This window comes from Carassius auratus, chromosome 46, assembly GCF_003368295.1.
Source record: "Carassius auratus strain Wakin chromosome 46, ASM336829v1, whole genome shotgun sequence".
NCBI classification, from domain to species: Eukaryota; Metazoa; Chordata; class Actinopteri; order Cypriniformes; family Cyprinidae; genus Carassius; species Carassius auratus.
In genome coordinates, this window is record NC_039288.1 from 6,503,873 (window position 1) to 6,525,781 (window position 21,909).

The window sequence follows — 21,909 nt, forward strand, 5'->3', positions numbered from 1 at the left end:
ACAATCAAGGTGTACGCACTATATTAAAAGTAAACAGGTCTTCAACAAAAATGAAAGGCAGTGGTCCAGGAAGAGGAATATGGAGAAGCATCTTTGGCCAGAGAACTCTTTTGAATGTCCCGGGTCAACATGGTGGTAACATCACAATATATGCTGCAATCACGCAGAATGGTGTTCTCCACTGGCATGCAAAAATAGGTCCTTACAACACAGACACATTTTAAGACAGACTAAGCAGCGGACCGACTAGGTGTCTGGTCCCATTATTCCAGTACCTCCCACAACAATCCCTTCCTTTCCTTTTCCCATTCTGCATGACAGTGGAAGGTTTATGAACTCTGAACATATGTTATACCCCTCACTCAAGCAATGGAGGAGGCCTGTGACCTAAAGATTTTACAATGTGGTGAGAAACAGGGGAAAACAAGACTTAAAAAGAAAATACTTATCAAAAAGACAAAAAACGACAAAGGTAAGTTAGACCACAAAGCCTATAGAAAGCCAGTGAGTGAGTGGAGCCCAATTTCCTTCTTAATACCTAGAAATATGGTATCACCTTCAGCCATATTTGAGTTTGGTTTTTGCTGAGCTTTTGATTTGATTCATCTGATTAAAGGAAATGTGAAGGCTTAACCTTGTTTAACTATGTAAATGGAAATGTGAGGTGGGAGTATCAGTTTTTCCTTTTGCTTAAGAAAGAGAAAAGGAAAAGACAATGAATTCTTGGCAGCTGATGAAGTGGCAAAGAGCCTGTAACATGAGATCATGGCGTCAGTTTAACCATAGGTCCATTGATAGAAAAGGTTTTCAGTGAGAGCTGACACTGAAAAGTTTTGAAAATTACAGTACTGTGTGAAAAAAGTTATAAGGTTATGAGGCTTTAAATAGGTTACTATTATTTGGCTGGGTGTCTTAATGCTCTTAGGAAGCTTGGCTGGAATTGAGATCACTGGTTTTTGATCCAGACAGGAAAAAATGTGTGCATGTGTGTGAGGTCTGGCCTGATTCATATACAGTGTGTGTGTGTGCACATGTGTGCAAATACTTTCCAGTACTTAGCATCCACCATCATTGCTTCATCACATCAACATTCCTGCTAAACCTTTAGGCATAATTGCGGAATTCTGGCTCTTTTTTCATCATCTGTCATTCTTTAATAGATCCAAAACCAAAAATCTGTGAAGTCGTCCAGAGCTCTTCCTCCTCTCTGAGAGCTGCTCATATTCCCTGACAGTTGTTTAGAGAGAAGACGAGACGTCTGTATGAAATACAGGCCAGCCATTGCTGTAAAAAAGCAGTAGGTTTGGCATGGGGAACTTGGTTGTCTTTGCCTGGCTCAGGAGATCAAATGATCAGAAGGAACATGTAAGGCTGTGTCTGTCTCTGTGGAATCGCTATTCCACTTCACTGTGTGTCTGATCACGCACACTCAGGTTTCTACTTTAAATCACAATTCAATAATCCTTAAGTAATCTGACCTGAATCATTGAACTGGTGCAATTCGCCACATGAGCACCAGGGTCGGCACCAGAGCGCACAAAGTGAGGGGGGAGGGGGCAGCAGGAAAAACAATGTTTTTGAAAGTAATTTTCAGATGCATCAAAAAAAAAAAAAAATTGGAATACACAAACATGCAACTTTTAAATAAAAGAATCTGATATGTACAATTTAACAACATAAAGCCTAGTTTCATTTATGAACTGGATGTTTGTCAACGATTTTCAACGGCCGGAGATTCCCATGTTTACACCTCCGTAAAATAACCTACTGGAAGATCTGTAGGTTATGCTGTATAGGCCTATAGCTACAAATATAAAAATTACGAACACACAATATCATTTGACATTACTTCCATTTCTGAAAAAAAAGAAAAAAGAATGTGTCAGATTCTCTCCCCATGTTTCGTGTGTTTGATTTCTTTCCATGCCCCCCCCCCCCCCACCCTATTGTGTTAATTTGCCCCAGGTGTTTCTATGTTGTTTCATTACTTCCAGCTGTTCCTCGTCCTCTCGTTTGTCTGGTCTTGTGTATAAATAGTGATTCCAGTTTAGAGTTCCTTTGTCAACGTTTACATATCTTCCTAAATGTCTTTTGAGATCCCGTGTTTCCCCGTTGTGATTATATTAAAATTCCATGTTGAAGAAATCTCCAGCGTCTCCATGCTCCCCGCCTCATCCAGTGTCTGGAGAGCCTCTGATCCCAATCCGGGGCCCATCTGCCGGCAGTTCACGAGTCAAGTCAGCTGCAAAGTCAAGCCCGCCACCGTCCGCAGCTTACCCAGCCTGCCGCCCGTTAATGTGGAGGGCCAAAAGGACATTAATATTGCAAGCCCAACAAACATTTATGCTGCAAGCCTGCCAACCCCAGAGCTCATTTCAGTGCCTGCTCCTCCAGAGTTTGCTCTAGTGTTGGCCCAGACCACAACTTTTCCCCCCGATCCAGAAGAGGAAACTAGGGGTGAGGAGAAGGGTGTCTGCCTAGGCCATGGAGCTCTCTGTTCCGCCATGGCCTCCCGAGTCCCCAGATCCGCCACGGTGCCCTGACGGACCTCCAGAGCACCCTCCCCTTTGGATAATATTGGATCATGATTATATAAAAATTCCATGTTAAAGAATTCTCAAGCGTCTCCATGCAATTCGCCCCGTGTAGCTTGACAGAATGTAGGCCTAGTAATTGATGTCATATACACAAGCCTGATTTTTGTTTTAATTCTCCATCGTACATCCAAAAAAAAACAAAAAACATTTGCAATCAAGACTGAAAAATCAACAATGTTGAAGTCAGAAGTGAATGTAAACCAGATCTGACCCAGACTCAAAACAAATTTGTTAACCCACAGTAAAAATTTGTAACTGATTAATTTTTGTATTGCATATTTTCTTTTTCTGCATGCTTTTAAAAAAACATTAATACATTTTTAGTTCATTTTTTTTTTTTTTTGGAGCAAATAATGTAAAAAAAGATAAGTCTCGTATAAGTTGCGTTTTTCAGAAAATAATAATGGTAGGCCTAATAATGTTATTATGTACCAACATAATGAACACTATATGATATCTTAGTTCCCCTCACTTTACGCCAAATTCATTTAATTCAAGTTTATTTGTATAGCGCTTTTTACAATACAAATCGGTACAAAGCAACTTTACAGAAAATTAAGTTTCTACAATATTTAGTAGCTTATAAGTGGTGACTGTCAGTTTGTGCACGTATGACAGGATTTGTAGAAAAATTAATACAAGACGTAGTCAACCAGACGATGAACATTATTAATATTATTAATAATTAATAATTATAATATGATGCAGTCACACTTGTAGCAATATTTGTTAGTTCTGTTTGTTGATTCAGGGTTGGCATCATCTGGGGTCCTCTGAGGGTCAGCATCATCTCATCTCAGGTGTTCTGGATCCAGACTGGAGCTTGTGTAAATCCTAGTTAACACGGGATGCAAATCCTGTGGCAAAACATAGAAACAAATAGAGACATCATTAGCATAGCTGCTGATCCAACAAAGTAAAATTAATTTGTTTAACCCAATCTAAAGAATAAAAATGCGCATTTAATCAGATGCAGCTACGCTCACAATTTATGATACATTATTCGAATGCTTGGAGAAAGAGATGCGTTTTTAATCTAGATTTAAACAGAGAGAGTGTGTCTGAACCCCGAACATTATCAGAAAGGCTATTCCAAAGTTAAGGAGCCAAATGTGAAAAATCTCTACCTCCTTTAGTGGACTTTGCTATCCTAGGAACGACCAAAAGTCCAGCGTTTTGTGACCTTAGGGAGCGTGATGGATTTTAACGTGGTTTAAGGCTTAGTTAGGTACACAGGAGTTAAACCATTTATGGCCTTATAGGTAAGTAATGATAATTTATAACTGATACGGAACTTAATTCTAGCCAGTGCAGAGACTGTAAAATTGGGGTAATATGATCATATTTTCTTGACCTGGTAAGGACTCTAGCTGCTGCATTTTGGATTTTGTTTATTGAATCCAAATCCTTTAATTTTAACCGCATCAGAACAGAACAATAATTAAAAATATATCATTCAATTGCATAAATATAATTGCAGTGTATAATAATATGGACTTAGCAAAAAAACAAGCCAAAACAAATTAATTTAAATCAAAACATAAGGTAAAGTTGGGCTTACATCATAGGCACAAATCCAAATGTGTCCATATTATTAAAAACATGCCACAGTGGAGTGCAGTATGCAGTAGTGTGCACTTGAGGCGCTGGCATGATCAAGCAGCTGAAACATAAAATAGATTACTCTGTCATTTTTGGTCATACAGTAAAGGCATTATTTGAAAAGTGCAAAGTTTTAGCAGTTTGAAAATTCAAAAATAACAGCAAAGTTAATAAGAATTCTTTCTGAAGGCAGTACCTTTCTTATTTCGCTCTGCGTAACCTAAACTTTATTTTTATTTTTTACTAAGAATGAACTGACATTTTAACCTTTAATCTGTTTATTTAACACCCTGGGAGACCTTCCCAGGGCAGTACCCTGCCTCACAGACTAATATCAGGGCACCAACTACAGAGATGGCACCAGAGGTGAGGGGGAACTCAACATCTGGTCTGGACATTTGAATAATCTGAATGTAACTTAAAAAAAAAAAAAACTTAAAAAGACTGCCATGTCCAAAAGTAGAGACCGATTTAAGATACAGTAGATCACAGGCAAGCACAATTGATTCTGTTGTCCCAACAAAACCACACATGAGGAAGCTCATCATCATAAGTCTGACTGATCTTGAGTCTTCAGTAAGTGTAGTGTTGCTCAAACACCTCATACTGTGGGTGCCTTGGCTTTGCTTAAAATTAAATAAATGAAAACACTGCAAATGTTCTGTGTGAAAGAAAACACAGGTGGCTGCTTTGTACAGCAGATCTCCTTACAGGTCTTAGTGAAACAAATCTTGTTTAAAAACAAGGTTAATATTCAATTTTCTTATAACCAATTCATGTCTGGAAACCACCCAAATCCGATCTTGATTGAAACCTAAACCTTAGCTGCTCTTCTTTCTCCCAAGGCAAGTATTGTATAACAGTCATCAGGAACTATGGAAAAACTGCTCTCATCTGGGATCCAGAGGACCAAAAGCATACGCAGCTGGTCTTCTGTGTACTATATTCCATGACTGACAGTCTAGTTTATCATATGCTACTCTTTCAAAGAGTTCTAATATACCTGGAGAGTGAGCTATCAGTTAGCATTTCCATTCATCCCAATAGCATTTGCTAAGGTATAGGTACTGCTATCAAACAAGTACAAACAATTGTTTTGTGATTTGCATTCCACTTAAAAAATATTTTGCTTGCACCTTTCAATGGCTGTCAGTTGGAAAAGCATGATTTTTGTCTGTGTATTGTTGCAGTTACATGCTAATGGTGTGTTTTAAGTCCTGGGAAGTTGTACAGTAATTATGACACTGAGTACTGTACGTTAAAGTCAGTTTGGTGTGAGCAAGAAGCCATTCTAACCTTTCTACCAATACTTTTTTTTTTTTTTTTTATTATAAAATTATGAATAAGGAATGTGCATCGAAAGTGTTTTTGCTTTTCAGTTGAAATTGTAAAATACTGTCATATTGTAAATATGCAACTAAGCTGGTTTTATTGTGAATGACAAATTTACCAACAAGATGCTGCATCTGACACATCCCACTCGTAATCACCACAGTGACGCTCATGTGCGTTCAGCTCATAAATATGATCTCTCCAGCATGATTTGAAAGCACCATAACTGCTGAAGCTAAAGTGGCAATTTTTTTTTTTAGCTGAAGCTGCTTTTTTAACAGAGTTAAAAAAGGGATAGTAAATTATGGTTATAGCTTATAATGAGCTGTTATATTAACATCTTGTTCATTTGTCATATTCCACACTCTGACAATATCCCCGTGATGGATTGGACAGGACAGTCCAATATGTTAAGTGTAGCAATCTGTCCATCGTCATTAATGTCATTACACCCAGCCACCTAACCTTTTCTCTTTTATCATATGTAACATTTTTTTTACACTATATTAACAGCTTCCTAATAGCCTTCTGTGTTATGTCAGAGTCTGGCTTCTCAAGGGCCTCAAGCTGGAGAAGAACTGCACTACTTCCTTTCTCTTGGACTCAGCTCTGACTGTAATCTTTAATCTCTCTCTCTTTCTTTCTCTCTCTCTCTCTGTTTGTCTTTCCATGTGTGTGTGTCTTCTGTCTTACACACTAACTTTTTGTCTCAACTTCATCTTGGTTAGTTTGAATGTTAGTTAGACTGTTTCCAGGGAGTATGCAATACATTTCTTTTGTCTCTTAAGATCCTTTCTTTTTAGCACTTGAAAGTGAAAGTGAAGTGACATTCAGCCAAGTATGGTGACCCATACTCAGAATTTGTGCTCTGCATTTAACCCATCCGAAGTGCACACACACAGAGCAGTGAACACACACCCGGAGCAGTGGGCAGCCATTTATGCTGCAGCGCCCGGGGAGCAGTTGGGGGTTCGATGCCTTGCTCAAGGGCACCTAAGTCGTGGTATTGAAGGTGGAGAGAGAACTGTACATGCACTCTCCCCACCCACAATTCCTGCCGGCCCAGGACTCAAACTCACAACCTTTTGATTGGGAGTCCGACTCTCTAACCATTAGGCCACGACTTCCCACTTAATGCTAATGCAATGTTATAGGAAGCCTTTTTAATCAATCCAAGAATGCATTGTGACAAAGTGAAAAGATAGATCTAAGATGGCTGACAAGGTTGGAGAAATGACACATGCCACAGTGGTAATTGTGTAGATGTGGGACGCCTATTCTGTAGCTTGGTTATTAGGATGAGTGTCTCTCAGTGGACCTCAGTGAGGTCAATGCCAACCGGGACTTGAAAACCTTAGTGATCTGAAACAAAGAGACGACAACCAGAAGGTGCACAGTAATATGCTCATGCTTATAATGGGGAGGGAGGGAGGCTTGCGAGCCATTTGAGCATACTTACAGAACAGTAGTGCCACGTATATATGTCCCGTGTCTAATTAGAGAATGGTAGTGATTGGAACCATTTGACAGCTGACCGCATCAGCTGGTCGCACCTTATGCCTCTGTGGACTGACTGAACTAACACTGCACTCCATTACACTTTCGTGACCATTTTTCTTAACACACTTAAGCAAACTTTCTTTTTTTTACGTGTACTTTCTAATAATGTCAAATGAAAAGTAGTTGTCATGCTTTAAAGAAGTACACTTATTTTGAGTAACATAAAGCACATGTGAAGTACTTCATTATGATCTTAAAGGGGTCATATGATGCAGTTTCAATTTTCCTTTCTCTATGGGGTGTTACAAGCTCTTGGTGCATAAAGAAGATCTGTAAAGTTGCAAAGACTACAGTCTCAAATCCAAAAAGATATTCTTTATAAAAGTTAAGAGTCAACCATGCCCTCCTAAAACAGCTCATTCTAACATGCCCCCACATGTCTACATCACGATGTGTGAAGATTTACATAACGATGCCCAAATGTTCATGCAAACAAAGAAGGTGTGACTTTTGTTCTCGCTGTTGCCGCTGCCGCCATGTTGTGGAGATGCTGTGTTCACTTTGTTTCGCCTTCCAAACCAGGACACAACTAGAAATCAGTGGCTAAGTTGTATTTACAACTCTGCTCCAGAACAGTTCAACCCAAATATTTAGATGTTTGCAGTGCATTTTATGGAGGACAGTTTCCTGAACCTGGGAAAGTAGCCTACAATGCCGTCTACACACAAAGGCTATTTCTATAAAGTTGGGCAGTTCCAACTTTGCAAGAATAGTCTGGCGCTTCTGACAGCCTGTAAGTATGACATATTTAATCCTTTAACGCGCACAATCACACCAGTGTGATCAGTCTTGGCTGGTTCCTGAAGTGAACAATTTTCACTTTTGGTGTGTCACGTCATCAACTGCTGAATTTAAATCCTCTTTCGGTCTTTGGCTGGCACGAAGCCAGTTCGGACAGGTTTCAGACATTTAAATACACATAAGTTATAGTGAAACTAAGCATTATTAAGCTTTTGAAATTAATATAAATGTAAAATAATAATAATTATTATTATTATTATACATTTCCATTTAATTGCTAATTGCAATAGCATGCAATTTTGTGTACTGAATTTCTGTAATAAGTACACTTATTCTCAAGTATGCTTCTTTTACAAAAAGTTTAGGGAGTAAGGCAGCTTGCTAAGTTTGGAGTAGAGCTTTTGTCTTAAATCTCATGATGTTGAAGCAGTTTTTTTTCTTCTCCACACTGTGATACTTCAGTTCAAATGGGAACTTATAAATTGACACTGATTGTATTTTCTCCTAGGTGTGGATTGGGTGTAAATGAAAAATATTTCTCACTCTTTGAAGTGGAGACAGTAATTTGCTAGGCAGCGGGACACTGAAAAAATACCTTGCATCTTGGCTATCAATTCCTGTTAAATTTGACAACAAGAAAATCTAAATGGCCACCTGGAGCCAGGAAAACTTGAAGCGGTATTGGCAATTGTATAGATATGGTTCTCATTGTTTTGTAGCTGTCAGAATCAAACAAATATCAGCTTTATAAGCAATCACACATATACAGTATAGAGTGACCACAGAAGGTTGTGGATTTCTTATTAAACAGGGTGGTTGGCCAGTTTCCACATATTCAAGCACACACAAACACAGATAATGCATCTGAATCTGCTCGTGAACTCTCCCTTGGATATTTTGGCAGACAGTGACACTTCAGATCAACTGAAGTCTGCCCAAGAACAATCTCGCTGATATTGTTCTTTTGGAGGTTTTGTGCTATGTTTCTGTGCTTCAACTGTAACAAAACAGAACATTTTAATATAGATTGTTCATACAAGGCTATTAGAGCCTAACTGTTTGTGCTTGAGTTGGCTGAAAGATAGTTAAGATAAAATATAGTTTTTCCATGAGAAAAGAGGGGCTTTGATATATATGATAGGTTCGATTTCAGATAATGACATCTGGAAAAGTCCAAAAGGACTCCAAATGGAAAGAATTATTTAGTTGAAACGCAGACATGTTCGATTGTAGAGTAAAACCCAACTGACTAGCTTTTTAAAGTAGTCACTCAGCCTTAGTTCCTTGCATAACTAGTGAAAATTAGTTTTTTTGGTGAAATGTCATTGGAAACAATGTTTCAGAAATCAGGAATCATAGTTAATCTGTAATTTCCCCTGATTTACTATTTTGTTCACTCGATATATAAATTGTGTGCACGATTTACTAATTCGTTCACTGAACACAATCGTAAATCGAGGGAATGCAACAGTAATTTTGTGCACGTTTCAGTACACTGAGGGAACGAATTTGTAAATTGTGTGCACAATGTGCATCAGTGCTAGTTTATCAACATAAAAATAAATAATTGAAATCCAATCCACCAAAAATTCAGTCCACACACAGAAATTACAAACTATTTTAACTGATGTTAGTTCAAGTTCAAATTCTTTATTTGTCCCCAATGGAACATTTCTTTGTGCAACAGATAGTATAACAAATCACACACAATCACACATACGATACCAATTTAACTTATTCAAGTGAGTGGACAAACATCCCAAACAGTCTTATAATATTTACAAATATTTTAGACAGAAGTGTTTGTAGTTTGACTGGTATTCCAGTACACTTTACTAAAGCATTTTGATTAACAATACAAACTAATATTTTTACTTTATTAAATTTTTTAAAGCTTGAAATCTTGAAATATATAGAAGTTACATTTTCAATCATAATTTAAAATATATGAAAATATAGAAGAGTTATTTTAAATTATAATATTATTTAATAATAATCCAGCTTTTCTACTTTTAAAAGAATTAAAAAAAACTATCAACCCAAAACATTTTAACTGTAATGTGTGTGTGTGTGTGTGTGTGTGTGTGTGTGTGCGTGTGTGTGCTCTTGTTTTTGTGACATATCAGGACACAACTCTGTATAATGACATGGGAATGACACAGGTATTACGAGTAGAGGGTGACTTATGAGGACATAACCCATGTCCCCATTTTTTTAAAATGCTTATAAATCATACAGAATTAGTTTTTTTTGTTTGTTTTTTTATTTTTTATTTTTATTTTTAGAAAGTAAAAATGCACAAATTTTCCTGTGAGGGTTAGGGTAAGGGTTAGTTGTAGGGTTGGTGTAGGGCCATAGAATATACAGTTTCTACAGTATAAAAACCATTACGCCTATGGGATGTCCCCACTTTTCACCAAAACAAACGTGTGTGTGTGTGTGTGTGTTTCTAAATGTGTTTTATTTCCATCCTTAATTTTAAACTTAAGTCTTAATATCCTGTGTGATTTTGCTTCTCAAGTAAATTGATATTGTTTTAAAGGTTTTTACTGGTAAACAGAGCAAAAAATACTTACATTGCAGAATCTTTTTTCCCCAGATTTAGGATGTCTGGTAGACCCATTCAGGTCACTAAGAAGAAAAATGCATATTTAATCTCTGGTTACACTGTCATTTTCATTTGCAACAGAGATGGCACAGAGTGTTTTGAGTGGATTTAAGGTTTTGTTTTCACATCAGCACTTTCAGTCGATTTTGACAACGTGCGACAACAGCCCTTCATGCGGTGATGCCGATTTATGCAGTACCCGGGCATTTCCTTTGTAATGAACCCCTCAGGGGATGCAGGAGGGAGTGAGGGAGGTGGCGGGACTGCTAGCTGTGTAATATTTCCAGGGAGACCAAGCTAAATGACTAGCTCAGCTGCCTGCACTTTGCCAGGCTTCAAATTTGTGATGACTGACGGCCCTGTTTGAAGTTCACACCACATCAAGAAGAGGTCTAACCTTGCCTTCGATTTGCACTCTTGTTTGGGCTGTCTAATTGCTATTGAAGCATAAGGAAAAGACCCTGCTTTCAGTCAGGGAAAAGTCAATAAGTCGTAGGGACTGTGACATGTCCTACAATCGATTAGACTGGTGTGTCTAAAGCCTTGCAGACTCTCTCTCTTTTGCTTTCGTTACGTTCACAGCGCCCCTGGCAGTGGATGTGGATCATCGCTCAAAGCCAGTGAATCTAGACACAGGGAGGACAGAACATGAGCTGTCAAGTGTATCTGTCAGTGAGTTTGTTCACTCTGGCAGAGAGATTCATATTGATCTTCCCTTTCGGTTTGGATTTCCCTCTTTGCCCTCGTAGACTGTTCTCACAGTCTCTTCTCAAACTGTGTAAACAAGGCAATCTTATGTTTGTTCCCTAAAAATGTTCGGAAACATTAGCAAGATTTTTTTTGCTTATGACGGGCAATGTCACAGAGCTTTGGAGATGGTCAGGCCCAAACACGAGTTAGAAAGAGGATGGATCGATTCAGAGATCAGGTTGCCCGTGGGTTTCTTACAAAGCTGCTGAAAACATGATATAGCAGGCTTACAGAAATAGCCCTTATAGCTGATTCACTTAATGGACTTGATATGCAAGATTTGTGCTGTACCTGCCTTTGAAAAACCTAATCTCTATTTCTCTTTCTCTTTTTCAAACCTGTCAGGCAGGAATGATCCGTGCAGGTCAAGAGGAGTTTTTTATCGAGCCACTGGAGAGAGGAGGTGACATGACAGGAGAGGAGGAAGGAGGACATGGACGTCATCACATCATCTACCGCTCCTCTGACATCAAGAAACCGGACATCAATCATCCCACTGACTTTCATCCCAGAGGTCAGATCACTTTTTTGACACCAGTTCGTCATGGAGGGGCTGAAGCCACTCGTTCACATGCATGCTTGATGACCAGGGAGGGATGCTGAGGTTCAGTTTCTTGCCACTGGATCAACATTGCCACTGTGACCAAATGAGTAAATAATTAAAAGTATTGAGGAGTTTGAACAATGCACTTTAAAGATAGGCTATAAGGCAACCCTTGCTTACTTTTTTGCAACTATTTTAATAAATTGCTATGGTAACACTGTTTGAGATATCCAAAAAAAAATAATAATAATAATAATTAACAGTTTAGGTTCCTCTGTGTTTTGGCATCATGTAAAGTTTGGTGTAAATCATATGACCGCAATCAGAGGAGTATACAGAAGAAAAACTTTTAAATTTGAAGCATTGCCATGGCAGCTGTATTTAAGATATCAAGAATCCCTTTACAGTTGTACATCTGTTTTGTCTTATCATTATCCTGATGAAGTTTGAAGCAAATCAGGTAAAAAAATAAGAGGCTGATTTCATAGCAATTTTTTTTAAATAATACACTTCCTGCTTCCATTTGGTGGTGCTATAACTTTGATGCATAGTAGTAACAGCTATGCGATTAGCCTCCTTCAATGAACAAACTTCTGAAGTTTGATCAAAATCAGCCAATGTATAATGAAGTTATAACACACTTCCTGTTTCTCTTTTTTCACCATAAATACGTCACCTTGTCATGGCCAAACCATTCAAGAATCCTGAAAAACTTTTGCATTAAGATCATATTGACTGAGATTGGTGGGGATCGGTTGAAAATGCTAGGACGAGTATATCAAATTCCAGAGCGTGCATTTTTCAAACAGTCTACAAAAGCTGTCTTCCTGTTGGGTGGAGCACTGATTGTCAGCACAAATCTATATATGTAAGAATGTCTGGTTACTTATAGGTGAAATGGTCTGTCCTGTAGTGCCCCTGGAATATGACCTTAAAAGAGGCTGTGCCATGGCCCCCCCTTGACCCCACCATGTGAACTTCTGTCCAGCCCTGATGGTAGACGATTCCAATGTGTGTGGAAATTTCAAGAGTTTTTGAGCATGTTAAGGGCCCCAATAGCCTTGGGAAATTTATTTAAAAAAATCCTTAACAATAATAAAATAATAATAATAATAAAAAAAATCCCTGGCTAGTCTGGTAGTGTCACGATCTCTAGCTTCATTAGAGGGGACTCCATTCCAGACTCTTGTCACTTCACCCTGGATTCAATTTACAATAATCCTTTGCACTGATTTCACACAAACATCTGAATGAACTGATTACACACACCAATCACACATTCACTATGTAACACTTACTCAGATCACCTTCAAACTGCTGAGTATTGTTTAGCCCATGTTGTCTCGTTTCCTGCCTTGTCTTGCCTTTGTGTTTCATTTTGGATTGTTTACCTGGTTTTGATTCTTGCTTTTGTAGTTTTGGATTTACCCTTTGGATTACCCTGTCTGGATATTGTTCGCTCATCAAAGACATATGCTTATGTCACAATCTCCAGCTGGAGTGCCCTCTAATGAAGCTCACGGGCACTCCACCTAGAGATCATGACCGGTAGGGACACCAGGAAACCAGCATCCAAAACATGTGCTGATGACCATGCTGGTATTTTTTGGGGGGGGAGAGATCAACTAGGTAAGATAAAGTATTTGGCATGAGCGTCAAAATGTTGTGTGAAGCTCGTTAAATTTTAAAGCATGTTCAATGTAACCTCTTAGCAAAGCATGCAGTCTTTGAAAATACTGCTAAGGCTATATCCAGTCCATTTAAACTAGATTTAAAGCAGAGCTACAGTGTCTATCAAAGCTAAAGCCATGTCTCATAGTGTTAAAGAAATAGTTTATTCAAAAATTTGGATGAGTGAATAATGGATTATTATTTTTTTCTTTTTGGTTGAACTTTTCCTTACTAAATGGACCTGAGGCAAGATATGTGGATAAAGTGAGAAAAGTTCTCCAGGGCTGAGTCATTGCCCAGGCTGTTCATCCCGCTCCACCCCCAGCACTGTCTCTCTCAGCATCCCATGTGAGACGTGTGAGGAGAGGAGCAGCAGGGTGACTGGATAAAGTCATAAACTTCTCTAAAAAGGATTCACATGTCACTTTGAGTTTGAGTGGTCGAGTTCAGCTGGGGAATATGGAGAGCCTCGACTTGCGTCACAGTTCCTTTGCTTTTTCATTTTTCTTCACAGCCTAGTTGTTTTAGAAGGCTGCATGAATTGCTTAACTGCAGTACTGTCAAACCCTATTTGACAGAAATACAAAAATTCTTGCTGATCCTTTAAAAGGACTGTAGGATTAGCACTGTAATCAATACCAGAGTTGGGCAACGCTGCTTTTAAATGTAAAATCAATTTACTCACTTATCTTTTAAAAGTGATGTTACAATCTTGCTTTATGATTCATAAAAAAATAAGTGTGATAATTCCACGTGTGCACTGCAGTTATATGCTCGCAGTGTGTGAAGTCGGACGCATTTTTATTGGTTATCGTTATCAGCAGAAACAGAAGTGCTCCAAATAATTTAGTTTCCTTGTTTCACTGTTGTTATGGCTCTTTTGTGGTTATGATTACCATTATGAGTAAATGGTCCTTAAAGGGATAGGTCTCAGAGTTTTTGTTGTTGTTGTTTATATGTCCTGGCTCTTCCAAGCTTTATAATTTCAATGAATGGTGGTAGAGAATTTGAAGCCCCAAAAAATGCATGCATCATAAAAAGTACTCTACATAGCTCAAGGAGGTTAATAAAGGCCTTCTGAAGCGAAGTGAAGTAATCTCTAGCTTCCACTAATTGTTGTATGCATTTTCACAAGAGAGTGGCATTCCAGTGGACAACGCAAAACGCAGGTGTAGGACATAGGCAGTTTATAAATTTTTAAATATGGACATTTTAGAATTTCATTTAAAATATAATTTATTCCTGTGAGAGCAAAGCTGAATTTTAGGCAGCTGTTAGTAAACAATCCTTAGGGGAGGGGGGGGGTGAAATGCTTGTTTTCACTCAATATCCTGTTAATCTTGAGTACCTATAGAGTAGTACTGCATCCTTCATAACTCCAAAAAGTCTTTAGTTTTATTATATTTATAAGAGAAAGATAGTCTGTACCGTTTTTTCCCGGAAAAACAGGAGCGGCTGGGGGCGTGACGTGTGGGCAGAGCTAAAGAATCACGAGCGCCAGTAGGCTTTTGCGTTGAGCGCATCTGGGAGCTGTGACATTACTGTGAGGAAAAAAAAACATCATCCAAAACAAACCATGGCTAACAGTCAGATTCAGCCGTATATTTATGATCCAGAATCAGATCCAGAGGCTGAAATTTAACAAGAGCAGCAGCAGCAACGACTACTGCAGAACGTCTCTATGTAGTATGTATTGAAACTGTATATATTTGCTTAGCGGTTTTGGAAAATGACTAAGTTCCACTTTGTCGTCTTTTTTTTTTTTTAAGGTGTACATGTGGAAAGTGCAGTTTGATGACAACATCGCATGTTGTTTACTTGATGTGCTTATGCGCCGATAGAGATATTTGAAGCAGTTTTACTCACCGCCTGCGGTTCCAACACACAATCGTGACCCTTTTTCGTTGGGACTGCATTATCCTTAAGAAATAAACAATATACAAATCCAGCGTCAAACTGGGCCTTGTTTGTAAAACAAGCATCTTCGAAATGCAGGGAACAAACAAAAACACTTGCACAACTCCGTTGATGCTCTGTAAAAATAAACTCCATCCACTGGTCCCTTAAAGAGCCACACAGATTGGAAATCAAAAATTACCTGTATTACAGTGTATGATGTAGCTGTCCATCAGCGTAAACAATGTGCAAAGTAATTAAACCAAAAAGTACACGTTTTATAAAGTTATTGGCTTCTAAAGTAAGGAGTCGACTCTGAATCGCTGAAACGAGTCGTTATAGATTTCAAAGCTTTTGCCCATCTCTATGTACGTCACTAGAAACACTTTGCATAATAATCTCCGCCTACCGTCATGGGAGAAACAAAACTCTGACCTGACCCACCCACCCCCACACAGACGCTCTGGTTAGTGGTTGGTGTGATAGCATCATGTCGAGGAGACAGTGTGTTTTTAATTGTAAAGGCCAGTTTGTTTTATTTTCACTGCCAAAGAATGAAGATCAGAAGAACCAATGACATTTCACTGATGACTGCTTTTCTAATCTCGGTGAGTTCAAGGCGGGATTTTCAAAGCGTTTGGCCATAAAAGAGGGTTCATTACCAACTTTATTTAGACCAACAAGCATCTCCGAATCACAACGCGATTATGATAATGAAGTTATGTGTTTGTTTTCTCCCGAGCGTCTTATCAGTATGTCGTGCTAGCACTAACAGTTATGTTAAAACCCTCTGATAACCCCGAAAAAGTCGGTGCTGATCTTCATTTACAAACACGTCATTAAAATGAAGTGTAACTCTATGAATACTCAACGAAGAGACATGAGAGATATATCTATAGAAAGCTTGACATGTCTACTTTAAAACTAAACAGGTGATGCCGAAAACAGATATTCTGTGATAAAGTAATCCATATGAAAACAACGTGATGTCCAATCTTTCAAGTCTCCCTTCATTATATCTAATTTGACCACGCCCCCACGCTGAAGGCGCTATTCAGATACAAACAGAAGCGAGCGGCTTGAATTTGAAGTTGTGTGCGGAACAACCAATCAAAACTGACTATGTTAGTTGACCAATCAGAACACAGTATGCTACCGAAAGGTGGGGTTTAAGGAAACTGAATCTTTTGAACAGCTTTGCGCGAACCGTTTGGGGATCTCTGAGAATTGAGGTAATTTTAAAATTATATTTTGACAAAATGACAATGTTTTTTAACCTTGGATGGATTTAAACCTTTTGTACAGGACTTATAAACAGTGACAGGAAGCTTAGAATTTTCATCTTACTGGCTCTTTAATGCTGTTTTTTTTTTTTTTTTAAATCTGTGCAGAGTTGTCTTGCCCTGGCAACCAAAAACACACTTCTTTTGTGACATTTCGGTCTCTTGCTCTGATCAGTGAATGTCTCTGCTCTCAGTGCTCTGCTCTACGGGAGCGCGCTCTTCCGGGAGAAGTGTCCTTAGGACCCATATAAGGAAATTCTGCTTCTTCTAACGTCACACAGACCCATACTCGAAAAAAACTTCCCGAAACTTGTTACAAACCGGAATACAGAATATCATCAGAATATCATCAAACGTACAACTTAATTTTTGAAACTTTGTCCATGGGAATCCAATACCATGGGAATCCAACTCTTTAACAGTGTAAAAAACTCAGTATGCATGAGATAGCACTTCACCCCCCCTTTAATATCAATGTTTTACACACAAACACACACACACACACACACACATACACACACACACACACACACACACACATATATATATGTAACCATAATTTGTATTTATTTTTGTATTTTCTTTTTTTTTTCATTTTAGATGAATGGAAAGTTCAAAATGATTTTAAAAAATCTTCTGTATCATCATACATAAATGTCTCTAAACTTTTGAACAGTAGCATAATTTGCTTGTAATAATGAAAACCTGTGTTTTCCTTTTTTTTTTTAAAAACACAGGATAAATGTATTTATACAATAATAAAATTAACAAATTGTCTCGATTACCTTTAATTGTGGTTAAATTGTGGTTAAAATTAAGATTCATAACCAGAATTGAAAAGTGAAATATGTATGTTCAGTATATACACTGAAGTTAGCGATTTTTTCCTATATCTTCAGGCAATTGTTTTAACACTGCAAATCTTACATCTTCTTTTATCACAGACATCAAATTAAAGTCATAAATCAATATTTAGCTGAAAAGGTTACACATGTGGCAGGCAGTAGGTTTGATGTTGTATTGCATTGTGGAATTGCAGGTATGCCCATGCTGGTACTAAAAATAACAGGAGAATATACAGTATCTGTAAGTGAATCTCTGTTTTGGAGCGAGCAGGTCTTTGGCGACATCAGCTGGAGTGTGTGTGTGTGTGTGTGAATTTGAGAAGCTGCAGCTCTCAGTGAATTCCAGCAGAGACATGCCGGACTCAGACAGCCAGTGTCTACGTGGCAAGGCTTGATGAGAGTTTAAGTTCTACTTGGCAGACATGAAGTGTACAACATTGAGATTACTGCAAAAGCGGTGGGAGGAGAGAAGGGTGAGAGGGTTTTTCCTCTGAAAATGGCCTGCAAAATCAGGTTTCATAATCAGACATGCTGGGAAAATTCCTCTGCTCTGTTTATATAATTTCTTCATAGTTTATTTGGTTTAGATAACTGCGTTAGAGAGTTCTTTTGTGCATTACCATGCAAATGTATTGGTCAAAGTTGACATTGACTTAGTCTTTGACCTTCTAGATCTGTATTGACTATAAAGATGAATGACAATGGTGAACATGCTAACATGCTACAAGGTATGCTAACAAGGACATGTCTGCTAGTGTCAAGCATTTATATATCTTGAGACATTTTTGCAGCACTCTTTCTAAAAAGCTCTCATTCTGTTCACTTCAACAATCATAAAAAATACTTTTTGTTACTTTAACCTGAGAATAAGTACTAGCCGTCACAATACTGAATTATCAATACTAATTATCAATAATCAATATGTGCTTTCTCTTCGAACATGGCTTTTGGTATTTTTTATTCACTGATCTATCAGAGTAATACAGGTGAAGCCAGAGTTTCTCTCCTCTGTGGATCGTTTGTTATTTGAGTATGGTTGTTTTTTTTTTCCAAAGGACATGCTAATTAATAAGCATGTTTAAATCCTTATTGTCAATTAAATTTAATACCAATCTTATACCAATACGGCGCTGACACTTATATTCATTATTAAATTTTCACCAATACAAAGCTTATATTACAATTATATATTCTGACTAAATACATGTAAAAATAAAGCATCACAGTTACAACATTTATTCTGTAAATTTCAGTAAATACAAATTTTCCATCGTAGTTTATATGCATATCTTTTTACAGAATAAAAACAAAATTGTCAACTACAATCAAGTGTATACAGGTGCATCTCAATAAACTTTGAATGTAGTGGAAAAGTTCATTTATTTCAGTAATTCAACTCAAATTGTAAAACTTGTGTATTAAATAAAGTTTTTGGTTCTTTTAATTGTGATGATTTTGGCTCACATTTAACAAAAACCCACCAATTCACTATCTCAACAAATTAGAATAAGACTATTAAAAGACAAATAAAAAAGATTATAATAATAATAATAATAAATAAATAACATTTAGTGAATTGTTGGTCTTCTGGAAAGTATGTTCATTTACTGTACATGTACTCAATACTTGACTCCTTTTGCTTTAATTACTGCCTCAATGCGGCGTGGCATGGATGTGATCAGTTTGTGGCACTGCTGAGGTGGTAGTGGAAGCCCAGGTTTCTTTGACAGTGGCCCCATTTTTTGGTCTCTTGTTTCTCATTTCCCTCTTGACAATACCCCATAGATTCTCTGTGGTCAGGTGCCAAATCCTGCTGGAAAATGAAATCAGCATCTTCAAAAAGCTGGTCAGCATGAAGTGCTCCAAAATTTCTTGGTAGAGATGGGCGCAGTTACTTTAGTTTTCACAATGGAAACACAATGGACCAACACCAGCAGATGACATTGTACCCCAAATCATCACAGACTGTGGAAACTTAACACTGGACTTCAAGCAACTTGGGCTATGAGCTTCTCCACCCTTCCTCCAGACTCTAGGACCTTGGATTCCAAATGAATTACAAAACTTGCTCTCATCTGAAAAGAGGACTTTGGACTCCTTGGCAGCAGTCCAGTTCTTCTTCTCCTTAGGCCAGGTAAGAGACCTTTGACGTTGTCTGTGGGTCAGGAGTGGCTTAACAAGAGGAATATGAATATGTATGCCAAATTCCTTGACAAATCTGTATGCCGTGAACCCATGCAGCCTCAGTCAATTCCTTGTGAAGTTCACTCAAATTCTTGAATCGATTTTGCTTGACTCATGAGGACTCATATGTGAGGACTCATAAGGCTGTGGTTCTCTCAGTTGGTTGTGAATCTTTTTCTTCCACACTTTTTCCTTCCACTCATCTTTCTGTTAACATGCTTGGATACAGCACTCTGTGAACAGCCATGTTCTTTGGCAATAAATGTTTGTGGCTTACCCTCCTTGTGAAGGGTGTCAATGATTATCTTCTGGACAAGAATTGTCTTGCCCATGATTGTGTAGCCTAGTGAACCAAACTGAGAGACCATTTCTCAGTCTCAGGAAACCTTTACAGGTGTTTTGAGTTGATTAGCTGATTGACTTGTAACCATATTCTAATTTGTTGAGATAGTGAATTGGTGGGTTTTTGTTAAATGTTAGCCAAATTCATCACAATTAAAACAACCAAAGACTTACACTACTTCAGTCTGTGTGCATTGAATTTATTTAATACACGAGATTCACAATTTGAGTTGAATTACTGAAATAAATGAACTTTTCCACTACATTCTAATTTATTGAGATGCACCTTTATGTTTTTATGTTCATTTGGAAAATGTTATTTTATATACAGTATGACAAAATAAATAATGTATAATAATTGTTTTATCTGTAATTGTTATTATAATATATTTTCCATCCCTCATTATTATGGGAAAGTGCAGAATATGTGGATATAAATCCATGTATTGAAAGCAAAATTTTCATAACAAATATAATTGGACATGACCTTACATATGAAGGTTGGAAAACATGATCCAGATTTTGTTTCCTGGTTTGTCATTGCATTTGAGAAGAGTGTCGTTTCTGCACTTTTGTCAGTTTCTCTTCACCTCAGTCGCCCTGACATTTCAGCCCACACATATCACACTGTAGCATACCAAATGTACTGTAATGGCTCCAGCTAGCCATCAGAGATCATATAGGATTGCACGCATGGCTTTATGTGTGTTCATGGCTTTAGAAAATATAGGACTGCATGTGTTTTTCAGCTAATCTTTTTCCTATTCCATTCTAGTTGTTCCATTGACTAATAGCTGTTGGCCTGGTCTTACATTAAGGAGGAGCATACAGCTTCCACCTGTGCAGCAAATATCTCTATTTGTGCTGGGCCACCTTTGCAGCAGTGCAAGAAAAGACAGTATCTTAAGAAGGAGTCCTGCGGCATTTTGTCTGGAGAGCTAATGAAGACTGATCTTTCTGTGCCTTGGAATTCTAGCTCTGTGATATGAGTTAACTCTACAGTGAGGTGTTAACTGATGATGCCTTGGTGAAACGACATTAACTAACTGATTACAGTGTTTACTTGGATCTTGTTTTAAGATTGATGACCAATGTAAAGATGTGATTAAGTGCTCTTGAATGATGACTTTAAAAACAAGGTCAAAAATGTTGTTAGCTGACATCGTCATTAGAGAGACTTCAGGTTCACACTTCTGTCTGTATGTTTACATTTTCTATTTACATTAAATGGTTTTTGCTTGTCAAAGTACCATTTTAATATAAGCCTGAACTGGTAAATTGGCAGCTATGGTGCAAAGTGAGCCAAATGCTGAGGGGTAAATTGTGTGAGCATTTTAACTTACCCCACCATAAGGCACTGTAGTTAAAGGATTAGTTCACCCAGATAGCAAAATTCTGTAACTAATAACTTACCCTCATGTTGTTCCAAACCAGACCTCCGTTTATCTTTGGAACACAGCTTAAGATATTTTAGATTCATTCCCTCCATTGAAACTCTGTGAACGGTATACTGTCCATGTCTAGAAAGGTAAGAAAAACATCATCAAAGTAGTCCATGTGACATCAGAGGGTCAGTTAGAATTTTTTGAAGCATCGAAAATACATTTTGGTCCAAAAATAGCAAAAACGATGACTTTATTCAGCATTGTCTTCTCTTCCGTGTCTGTTGTGTGAGAGAGTTCAAAACAAAGCAGTTTGTCATATCCGGATCGCAAATGAATCATTCAGTTCACCAAATCGAACTGAATCGTTTTAAACGGTTTGCATCTCTAATACGCATTAATCCACAAATGACTTAAGCTGTTAACTTTTTTAATGTGGCTGACACTCCGTCTGAGTTAACACAAACCAATATCCCGGAGTAATGCATGCACTCAAACAGTACACTGACTGAACTGCTGTGAAGAGAGAACTGAAGAACACATATTTTGAGCAAGTTTAGAAGGTTTACAAG

The 21,909-nt window shown here is 37.9% G+C and overlaps 1 protein-coding gene across 1 annotated transcript in view; it reads left to right on the forward strand.

Annotated features, from left to right (window-relative positions):
• Positions 1-21,909, forward strand: part of LOC113064000 (A disintegrin and metalloproteinase with thrombospondin motifs 2-like) — a 72,270-nt gene that overhangs the window by 18,291 nt on the left and 32,070 nt on the right. Inside the window, exon 3 of the mRNA XM_026234481.1 lies at positions 11,536-11,704. Coding sequence (XP_026090266.1) covers positions 11,536-11,704 — 169 coding nt within the window. The remainder of the gene's footprint in view (positions 1-11,535; positions 11,705-21,909) is intronic.